The 11,186-nt window shown below is 42.9% G+C and overlaps 1 protein-coding gene across 2 annotated transcripts; it reads left to right on the forward strand.

Annotated features, from left to right (window-relative positions):
* Positions 1–1,734: 1,734 nt before the first annotated feature.
* On the forward strand, positions 1,735–9,935 carry LOC123148668 (26S proteasome non-ATPase regulatory subunit 2 homolog A). Of its 2 annotated transcripts, none has more exons than XM_044568158.1 (25): positions 1,735–1,964; positions 2,093–2,193; positions 2,967–3,087; positions 3,168–3,227; positions 3,982–4,049; positions 4,447–4,480; positions 5,063–5,134; positions 5,318–5,356; positions 5,444–5,562; positions 5,646–5,760; positions 5,837–5,929; positions 6,119–6,277; positions 6,379–6,486; positions 6,557–6,637; positions 6,739–6,879; positions 6,964–7,068; positions 7,142–7,360; positions 7,665–7,781; positions 7,882–8,097; positions 8,509–8,568; positions 8,650–8,757; positions 8,869–8,954; positions 9,061–9,169; positions 9,259–9,437; positions 9,520–9,935. In XM_044568158.1, the coding sequence occupies exons 1-25, from the start codon at positions 1,938–1,940 to the stop codon at positions 9,590–9,592; spliced, it is 2,610 nt and encodes an 869-aa protein (XP_044424093.1). In that variant the 5' UTR covers positions 1,735–1,937; the 3' UTR covers positions 9,593–9,935. The 2 variants fall into 2 exon arrangements, with proteins under 2 accessions (XP_044424093.1, XP_044424094.1); XM_044568159.1 differs by having other exon boundaries at positions 5,837–5,866.
* Positions 9,936–11,186: the final 1,251 nt, after the last annotated feature.

The following is an 11,186-nucleotide window of genomic DNA, read 5'->3' on the forward strand; positions in this document are numbered from 1 at the left end:
CTCGCTTAGTTTCGTTGCAACACAATAGGCGTGAGAGAAATTTTGGGTCTTGTCGAAAGATAACAGGGCAGTGCTAGTCGTTGGCCGACCGATAGCTAGCACCAATCAATCATCTCTGACGCAAGATTGTCCCGCACTCAACCGCTCGATCAAAGTGTTCTGCTTGTCTTCACTCTTAGCTCGCACATCAGCACGCTGGCCGCCGAGAAAAAAGGAACCCAGCCGCATCTTGCGCGCCTCCAGCGCGCTCTCGCGCAGGGGAAATTTGGGGTTGCCGCGTCGTTGCTCTGTCACCGACAACGATGAAGTAGCTAACATCCCGCTCTAAAGCAATGCCGCCCTCAGCTCATAGTTGTGCCCGTGACCGGCCACAGCTTTGGTGGACGCTAGTTGCAACAATAGTTGGCGTCACACGTAGCTTTGGTCGACGTTGGTTGCAGCTTTGGTTGACATCGGTTGCAGCTTTGGTCGATGTCGGTCACATCATTGGTCGACGTTCGCAACTTTGCTCGTGATCGGTCGTAGCTTTGGTCGACCTCGGTCACATCATCGGTCGACGTTAGTGGCAAGTTTGCTCATGATCGGTCTTAGCTTTGGTCGACACTAGTCATTGCATCGACGCACCGCAATAGCATTGGTTGTGGCCGGTTGTAGCACGGCGGTGACCGATCGCAACATCGACGACCACCATTCGTACATCGGTGGTGACCAGTCATAACACCAAAGGCGACCAGTTGCAGCACAAACAACCACTAGTTAGCATCAACGCTGACCGGTTGCAGCACCGACGGCCACCACCAGTGTTGTCCTCTCATGGCAGCTCTGTTCGCTCCTCACATCACACGTCAGTTGTAGTAGTTGTCAGCCTCCTTCCCGCAGTATCACCGGTAACCCCGCAACACTATCATGTGGCACCTGGTCGCAGATCTCGGCGAGAGAATGGTAAAAATTGTGGGAGAGAAGAAGGAAAAAAAAGGAGGGGAGTAAGAAGGGAAAGACTCTCAATGAAGCTATGAGCTGAAGGAGCCAATGCAAAAAGAAGACGACGGGGAACAAAGAAACACTGGCATGCGGAGAAGAAGATGGGGAACCGAGGAACAAACGAGCGGTTTCTATGGAGAGCCAAATGAATAAGGTGTGTGCGGTATACCATGGGCATACGTGTCGATTAAGGTGATGAGTGTCAATGCTTGACAACGAGTGACTGTTAAAGACTGAGATCAATCACCTGATCCCAATCATTTGCCAATAGAATATGGGCCACCAGTTTGCATTGTAGCTTCATCAGTAATTACAACTCCACGAAAAATGTCATTGCACCCCAAATTCCGTGTGAACAAAGTCAAGTCCATTTGAACACCTGTTATGCTAATATATTTTCAGTTTTTTTTTTAAAAAATCAGATTTTCTTGACAACTATTTGCATGTGGTTTCCACGGTCATTAAAAATGACTTTGAACCATAATTTCATTGCAAAAAAAAAGTCGGGACCATCTGAACACCCATTGTGCTAACTTATTTTCGGAAAAAAATTGTTACATGCGTTTTCCACGTTCGGGGCACTACACATTTCCTCACTCCTCACCCGTAACAACCCAGCCAGAGGCGGTTCTCCCTGAAAAAAAAAAGAAGAAGCAAGAGGCGGTTCGCTCGTGTGAAGTGAACACACGCGTGATTAATAACCGTTCCGTTCCGTTCGCCAGCTGGCTCGATATATAAACACTTCGCGTTTACTTGGATTGACTCCCCAGCCCTCACCGGAAAGATCACCACACCAGCCAACTCAAATCCTCCCTCCCTCCCATTCCGATTCCCCAGCGACTCCCCGAACCCCCTCGTAAACCCTACCTCGCCGCGCGAGGGCGCCAGCCGCGGTGGCGGAGCGCCCGCATCCGCCCCTTCCCCGCCTCCCCCGCCCCGCCGCAGCAGGCAAGGGCATGGGGAAGATGAAGGGGGACGATCTGGTGAGCAGCGACGACCCCGCCGCTTCTCTCCCTTCTCTTCCTCTGCCTCCTCCCCGCGGGGCGGGGGCGCCGCTCGTCCTCTCTCTTACGGGTGCGGCCGCGTGACTCGCGTCTCGTGCCTGTCGCAGCCGGAGGAGGATCGCGAGCTCAAGGCGCGTCTCGAGGATTGCGTGGAGCGGGCGCAGAGCCGCGACCCCCGCCTCCGGGTAGGCGCCATCGACACCCTGAGGTAATGCCTACTGCCGCTTCTGAACTTCCCCCGGGATTCGGCCGCATCGCTGTCAAATTTGGATGGCCAGTTTAGGCGCGAAAACCAGATTCCGTGTGATTCGGGCGCGAAAACCAAATTCGGCTCGGGCGCTGCTGCTCTGTTTCTAGTCTCCCGCACCACTGTCAATTATGGTTAGTTTCGGTTCTGGTCTCCTGCTTAGTTCCGGTTCGGATTCAGGCGCGTCGCTGTCAATTTTGGATGGCCATTTTGTAGGCGCGAAAACGAGATTCCGCGTGATCCGTTTTCTCGATTCGCATGCAAATGTTTGTTGCGCCGCTGCTTAGTTTGTTGTCTCCTGCGCCCTAATCTCTGGGTTGATTGCTCGATTTACCTACCGGTATGTACTGCAATCTGCAGGCGAGTTTATGGGAAATGTTATGCTCTGCGAAATTCACTGTCATGAAAATTCGCGAGGACGGGGATTCTGTTCTGGTTTTTGGTAGTGCTGGTTTGCTTATTTTGCAAGGGCACCGATTTTGGGCCCAGTTGGAGGCTCCTTACGTCCCTCTGCTCTTAAGTTGGGACAGGATACTACGAAATCAAAATTCCTATTGCGTCATGCTTTCGCTGTCGAATTTCCCTATCATGTTATGATGGGATATTTGGTTTGGTTTGTTCATTTCGAATGTTGCATCCTACTGCTACTATTGACTGCAGCACTGCATTCCTCAAACAGCTAATATGCCATTTTTCTTCTCAGTTCATAGTTAACTGTAATTAATGCTTAACAGGAAAGAGGTTTGTGCGGCGACAAGCTCAATGACGTCTGTCCCGAAACCACTCAAATTCCTCCGTGCACACTACGGAACTCTCAAGGCTTGCTTTCAGAGAATGCGGGATCCTGCACAGAAGGTATCAAGGGATTGTTAATGTCTCAGTTGGCCCAAGCTTAAGTACTGTGGTGCTTATGATTTTCTGTTCTTATTGTGCAGAAACATATGGCTGACATTCTGTCAGTATTGGCCTTGACAGCGTCTGCTGAAGGAGAAAGGGTATGCAGAAATACCAAAGCACTGTTCAATCATTTGTGCATTTCCTTCTGTTAGTAATTTAGTATATATCTTGCTGTTCTACAAATGACCATCATGGGAAATTCTGAGCAAAATATACTCTACAAATAGTTTTCATTTATTTCTAGTTCATAGTGGTTAGAGTTTACTAAAGCACTCATAAATACTGATCTTAAAAGCAGACTAGATGGCATAAGCAAAGAGCAAATATGTGAAGGCCCCAAACAAAAATCTAGATTAGCGGCCTCATCTCTCTGTTATACACTTATGCTGTAACTAACTTGAACACACTAAAAATTTAGTAGTATTCATCGTAACCTACCTGTAGCTCGGTCATAACTCATCCTATGTTCCCCTATTCGACCATTATCGACATTAACACATGGGCCATCAATTGATTTATTTAACTTCCGGATTGATCATCCTGTGCCCAATGTTGCTGGCGAGAGAACCAGATCTCTGTCACAGCAACTTCAACAGTGTTATGCTTTGACACAAACCAGATAGCTAACAGGCACCCAGTCCTTTTCTTTTCTCGGATATTTTAACACCAGAACCTACATGTAGTTACATTTACTTTTATACAGGTTTTCCCTCATCGTAAACCACCTAACTTCCATTATACTACTTCATAAGCTTTTTTGGAAAGCTGAACACTGAAATGAGCATCTAGATTTAGTTGACCATTACTGTATAGGGCTCTCTTGCTAAATTTTGCTTCCTTTTCTTGTTTTAGGAAAGCCTGAAGTACTGTATGATGGGCTCTTTAGTTGATATATGTTCATGGGGTCATGAATACGTGAGGTAATGGCATCCAGCTTCCCTGGATGTAATTCCAACCTTACTTTTCTCTTCATGTTACTTGTAAGTTGTAACTAGCTCCCTATTAGCATTATTTACTATTTTGTCTTCCTATAAGCTATTTCCATCCTTGTAGCTACAAATACAACGTGATGTGAATTTCTTTTTGATATGCTGGCTCAGATACAATACTAAATCTAAAGAATCACTCCAAGTAATTTTTTGTTGTTCCAGTTTAAATGTTATTCGCTTACCATCCTAGTCACTCTGCCATGTCAAATCTAAGCTATACTGTTTGGAAATTAATGGGTTATAGCATTGCTCTTAAGTTTTTTTTGTTGCGGAGGCTCAAGCTGTTTCATATAGTGGGCTCTAATTATGTCAATGTCTTGTTCGCCAGAAACTTGGCTTTTGAAATTGGAGAAGAATGGAAGGTTAGATCCTAATCCACTTCATCATTTGTATTGCATGTTTTCTTATATATTCTTCATAGTACCCTGTTCTGTAGTATGATATCCACTTTCTGTCCGGATGGCATGCCATTTTGTGTTAGTTCAGTTTTTCCTGAACATGTACATTGTATACGCTAACATAGTTTTTGGCAAAAAATAATGGGTATTCAACTGAATACCAATGAATTGAAGTGGGCCCGCCCCTGGCACTCTTCACAGTAGTATGACATCCAATTTCTGTCCAGATGTTTATTGAAATCGAAAGTGTTTTGATTGTTTTTCCTCGAACCTCTTGATTTTATAGTCAGTGTGTATATTAGTATATACTTTACTGGTTGATGTACCATGATTTATGTGGCTCCCCATCTGACAATACTCTTAAAGTTGTGATTGCTGGTTTGCTATCTCTTAATGCATTCAATCTTGTTAGAAAAGAAGTTCCATCAACTTTTTCTTTTGTTATCTATGCTGTAGTGTATTAGTTGTTCCATGTAGTTGGGCTTAAATATGCAAACTTTATTCTTGGTCTTACATTTATAATGCTAAAATTTTCTTGTTTTGCAGTTCAATGACTCATCAACGCCAATTGAATCCAAAATAAAACTAGTGCTGGAAATTGTCAAATTTCACATGAAGGTTGATTCTGATAAGATTTTGTGTGTTGCATTTGTTTCATTTTGTTAATCCATCATATAAAAATATTAACTTATGTGAAATATGCTAATCTCTAATTGATAACCAATAGTAATTTTTTAAAAGAAAGCTAATAGTGATTAATTCATTGATGGATTGAGAGTTTGATGGGTTTTGTTATTGTAGCATAATGCTGAAACTGAAGCTCTGGATTTTTTGATGAAGGTTTGGTGAAATATTTCTGTTTGTATTAATGGATCAGTTCTATAATTATTGTGATGCAACTGAAGTATGATATTTCTTTGTACATAGGTTGGATACCTTGAGTTGCTTTCAGATGAAAAAAAAGAAGAATACATTATGAGGCTACTTCATCTTGTTGACTCTACCAACTACAAAAGGGCATGCTTGTATTTGACTAGTTGTTCAAAGTACGTGAATGAATTTATGTGTTCTCCAATTTTATCGATATTAAACTTGTGAACACTTGTTATGTTGGGGCTGAAACCTGCAGATACTTATCTACACCCGACCATAAGGCCACACTTGACATTGCCTATGACATGTATATGAAGTTTAGGGATCTTGGAAGTGCTTTAAGGATTGTGCTTTTGGTCAACGACCACAAGGTGGGTGAATGAACTATGCCTGCGATTTTGAGGTCCGAAATTCAATGACACTAACATCGATTTCAATGTCTTCTAGTACTGTGGTCAGAATGTGAAGATGAAGAAGGTATTTGCAGAAACTAAAGATTTCTCACTGAAGCAGCAATTTGCATTTATGATAGCACGCTATGTGAGTCTCATCCATGCTCACAGACATGCAACAGAAGCAAAGTTACCTATTTTTGCCATCGTCTGCTGATTTATAATTCTGATCATTGCGATAGTTGTATCTACAGATTCCATACTAGAGATAGTTTAAATCTTTCAGCAGATTCTTTGATTTTTATTTTTATTTATCAATGAATTCTTCTTATTGAAGGGTTTAAGCATGGAGATTGATGATGAGATGGTTGCAGATGAAAATGAGAAGAATGCTTTGCAGGAAGTGGTTTATAACACCAAACTGAGTAAGGGGTACCATATCCTTGCGCGGGATATTGGTGTCATGGAGCCAAAATCTCCAGAGGACATATATAAGGTAGTATTTTGTTAGGTTATTTGCCGATTCAGTTGTTTGAGCAGTTTGTTAGTTTGTTTAAGCACCCCAGTTAAAATTTAAAAGACATGCTCATTTGTTAGGTTCATCTGATTGGCAGCCGAGGTACCAAAAGCTCCAGCCTTGATTCTGCAAGGCCGAATTTGGCTGCAATTTTTGTCAATGCATTTGTGAATGCTGGTTATTGCCAGGTTAGCTCTTATGAATTTCCTCGCCATCTTTATGGAAAGTAAAGATATTAAGATCATGTTCTTGTTGCAGGACAAACTCATGACTGCAATACCAGATTCTTTGCTATTCAAGAACAACGAACTTTGGAGAGCCAGTGTAGTAGCTAGTCTGGTACTGATATAATCTTATTTCTATTAAATGCACCTTTTAGATTACTAGATGATACGATAAGATGCCAGTACTAACTACTAAATACAACACATCATTTTCAGGGAATGATACATATGTGGGATCCTGATTCAGGATTTCCCAAACTTGACAAGTACCTGCACAGCAATGATACTAATGTCGTTGCAGGAACTTTTTTAGGTATAGGCATTGTCTCTTCTGGTGTGAAGAATTATCGGGATCATGTACGTGCCACCTACCTTACTGTATCCATCCTCTTGCTCTTCTAATGCAAGCCCTCTGCTTTAATAACCTCTTATGTTTTCCAGGCACTTGCTCTTATTTCTGAGTATAGCAAGGGTGCAGCATCAGTTACACGGATCGGGGGATTCTTGGGTCTTGGTATTGCTTATGCTGGGTCCCGGAAAGACGAGGTCAATTCAATACATTCCCCTATAGCTGAAATACCCTTATTATCTTGCATTGATACAGTTTCCGAATTTTCAGCTTAAATCACATTTCTCAAGTACCTTGAGTAACCCCCAAACACCTTTGGAGGACTTAGTGTTCTCTGCCATCTCCTTGGGATTGGTGTTTGTTGGTTCCTGCAATGAAGAGATTGCAGAGTCAATCATATCTGTCTTGAAAAATCACAGTAAAGAGCTTACAGAGCCCATTATTCATCTACTTCCAGTTGCCCTTGGCCTTCTATATCTTGGAAAACAGGTAATTTTGTTGTTCCTCCATAGTAAGATTCACAGCTTCTTGTACAATTTTTTCTTGTTGCGGAGCATAGAATAATTATAAAACATGTATCTATCGTTTCGGTGCCTGCCCTTATACTTGTGGACATCCTTTTATGATATATCTTAAACCCATGCTTTGGCTGGTTTCTCTCCATTGTTGTAAAATAGTTTCATCTGCCGATGTGATTTATATTTAAATATCTTTTGTTTTGTATGTGTGTGCATGTGCACAGGCTTATGCATTTTTCCTATTCATCTCGTTGATCTTAACAACATTGTATCAGGAGATGGTAGTTGCTACTGCTGCTAAGGTTTCTGAAACATTGGAAGAACCATTAAAGAAGTACTGTGGCCTGACTCTTACGTCTTTGGCATATGCTGGGACAGGGAATGTGCTTAAGGTAACTTGCCTTCAACAGATACATGAATTTCAGAGAGGCTGTACAATACCAAGTCCAATGCATAGCTAGTTTTTATGAATCATGCCATTTGGATTTTCAGGTTCAGGAGCTCCTTTGTAGTTGCTCAGATAAACTTGTGAAAGGTGGAAGTGACCAAGGGCCAGCAGTCCTTGGAATTGCTCTTATTGCCATGGCTGAAGGATTAGGAGCTGAAATGGCTGTACGGTCCCTCGAGCAGCTTTTACAGTATGGTGATTGTAGTATTAGAAGAGCAGTTCCTCTTGCTCTTGGCATGCTCTGCATATCCAATCCAAAGGTACTCCTATATTTTTGTATAAGCTTGCTTGTTTTTCTATAACATTAAATGGAAATGAGTCATACTTTTGTGATATTAAAAGCCCTTTCAAATGTACCATGAAATTGAATGGAAACATTTATTGGGTTGCACACATACTGGCAATATATTAATACCAGTGGAAGCATAATAGGCTAAGAACATGCACGGCTGTTAGTTTTTCATCTATTGCATCATCCATTTTGGTCCGAATGTGCTTGAAGAACATGCTTTGTTAGGCACTTATTTGGTCTTACTTGATTATTGGCAACTATACATGCTTTGCTCCTTATTTGATTCTAGCTCACTGAGTGCCTGCAGTTATGGTATATTTGATGTAAATAGATTGTATCTTCCAGATGTCTAGTTTCATACTGTCTGCATATCATGTAGGCGGTTGTTGTGGACACACTGAATAGACTGAGCCATGATGCGGACGGTGCAGTGTCGATGGTTAGCAACTTCGTCACAATATATAGCATATTAATACCTCTTGAAGCTTAAGATTATGTTTGATCAAATCGGTACTTGCAGGCTGCAATCATCTCACTGGGCTTGATAGGTGCTGGTACAAACAATGCACGTATAGCCGGATTGCTTCGTAAGCTCTCAAGTCAGCAATATGGCGGTTATCTGTATTGTGTAAGTACAAATATACAGCAAAAATAAATAAATTATGTCCTTGTTTTAAACACTAGTAAGATTTCCTGTGGTTATTTAAGTTTCAGATGATTTGATTTCGTTTGATTTCAGGTGAGGATTGCACAGGGTCTTGTTCACCTTGGGAAGGGCTTGCTGACACTTGACCCATGCCACTCTGACAGGCTACTTCTATCTCCGTGAGTAATGTGCCCCATATGGTTTCCCTTTGGTTTTACTGGAAGCACGTTTCAAAAAGCTCTTGTTGTTGGTGTTGTTGTTGTTGTTATTGTTGTCACTTTTCAGCGTAGCACTAGCTGGGCTTGCAACCGTTCTGTACGCATGCCTTGACATGCAACCCATCATCGTCGAAAAGTATCCCTACATGCTATACATCCTCGCCCTCGCTATGCAGGTATGTATCTCCTACTGTACTAAGGACTCAGTGGTAGAGTTAAAGAAGAATCACATGATTTGAAATGTGTGTTTCTCTGCTGGGGACAGCCTAGGATGTTACTGACTGTGGATGAGGATCTCAAGCCCCTACATGTGCCTGTTCGTGTCGGCCAAGCAGTCGACGTGGTCGGTCAGGCGGGAAGTCCCAGGACCATCACTGGCTTCCAGACGTACAACACGCCTGTAGTGCTTGCTGCAGGGGAGCAAGCTGAGCTAGCAACTGAAAAGTAATTACAGAGCATTTTCGAAATGAATCTTATGTTCAGTAACTTGATTCTTGCTTGAGCTTATTGCTGTTCCTGCGTGTAGATATATTCCGCTGACACCAGTTCTGGAGGGCTTTGTGATCCTGAGGAAGAACCCAGAGCATCATGAAGATTGAGAGATTGGTGCGATGCAAGCGTAAGCGGATCTGCGGATGGAGTGCCATGAAGAGGCTTGGTCAACATCTAACTGTCACACAAGCAAGCGACAATGACTATTGTGAAGAGGCTGCAAATATTCCTTCTAACAGAGTACAGGGACAATACAAAAGTATAGAATAGCTCAGGGGTCAATGTACAGAGGGAGATTGGGTCGATGGTTCTTCGAAAAGAGGAGAAGCAACTTTGTCGGAACGGGGAACAGAAACAGATGGCTGCATAGCATAACCTCAATCAAATTTTGTGTTTTCACTCACTAGACTGTTTTTGAGATGCATATAATAGACATACTCAGTTGTCCGATGTTTTCTGCCCTTTTAAGAAGTCACTCATCATGTATCTACAATGCTAAGACATCCGCAAATGATCAACTTTTTGCACCCATCTGTTGCAAAAGCAAACATAATCTATAGATGGATAAACTTGCATTTTGTAAGAAAGCTAGTAGTGCACTGCCGAGAGGTGACTATCTGTCATTCACGACTTCATTACTGATGGAGGTACTTTCTGTAGATTGATTTACGACTTCACCGGCGATATCATTCAGAACAAAATATCCTCCTTTTTGTGGAGCAAGGAAGAACGACTGAGTAAATCTACGCTTAATGGCATCAGGGACAGTAAAGGATCCACTAACTAAAATGAGCACACCGCCCTCATGGGATGGCTGAGAATCTACATTGTCTATCTGCATCGAACATTCCTGAGGTATGTAGATACAAAGTGTTCATTGATATCCTGGTTAAGCACACACACAAAAAATCGATTAGAACCAATCAGGGGGCAATAGCCCTTAACTGAGCAAGCATGTATTAGACAAATATGAGCTAAATGATGGGCGGCGAGAGGCATGGCATTCTGGGCCGGAACCTGCGTCTCAAGTGTGGGCGGGCAGCCATGGCTTCGTGTGTGGGGTGTGGTGTGTGTGGAGGGGGGGGGGGGGGGGGGGCTTGGGTGCGGGTGGTTGGCGGAGCAGGGGTGTGTCTGTGTCGGAGGGGTGTGAGCGCGGGGTTACATCACTTGTCGTCATTGTCCGTCTCACCCCTCCTCGGTGGCTCCAAGCGGTTCTTCTTAGCTCATCTTTAGTTTGTGCGGGGTGCCCGACACCTTTGTATCTTGCCTTAGGTGTGTGTATGTGTTGAGTGTCGTGATGGTGTGTGTTTGTGTCAGTTCGCTCGGGTGTATGTGGTAATGATTGATTTATAATATAAAGCAGGGAAACCCTTTTTCGGTAAAAAGAAGGTGGTCGCGGTATTGAAATATTTGGAGGTTAGAATCATGCCAGATGGTATAAACGACACAATCATAGTGCTTATTCCTAAGGAAAAGAAGACACAAAGTTTGAGAGAGTTCAGACTGATTTGCGGTCGTTTTGGTATGAACCTATCTTGGAAACTCAAAGTGCCTTTATTCTGAAAAGGTTCCGGAAGGGATGATGATGGACATCACAATCATTGACTTTGAGGGCATCCTCAAAATCCAGCAAAATAAGAATTCTCGAAACATTTATTGTGCTTACAAACGGGATCTCACCAAATGCGGCATTATTAGTTT

Source organism: Triticum aestivum, chromosome 7A, assembly GCF_018294505.1.
Source record: "Triticum aestivum cultivar Chinese Spring chromosome 7A, IWGSC CS RefSeq v2.1, whole genome shotgun sequence".
Lineage (NCBI taxonomy): Eukaryota > Viridiplantae > Streptophyta > Magnoliopsida > Poales > Poaceae > Triticum > Triticum aestivum.

Excerpts from the sequence above, each read along its gene's own strand:
- LOC123148668 (XM_044568158.1), top strand. The coding sequence starts at position 1,938 with ATGGGGAAGATGAAGGGGGACGATCTG. Across the intron at positions 1,965-2,092 it reads AGATGAAGGGGGACGATCTG|CCGGAGGAGGATCGCGAGCT; the intron begins GTGAGCAGCGAC and ends TGCCTGTCGCAG. Across the intron at positions 6,638-6,738 it reads CCAGTGTAGTAGCTAGTCTG|GGAATGATACATATGTGGGA; the intron begins GTACTGATATAA and ends CATCATTTTCAG.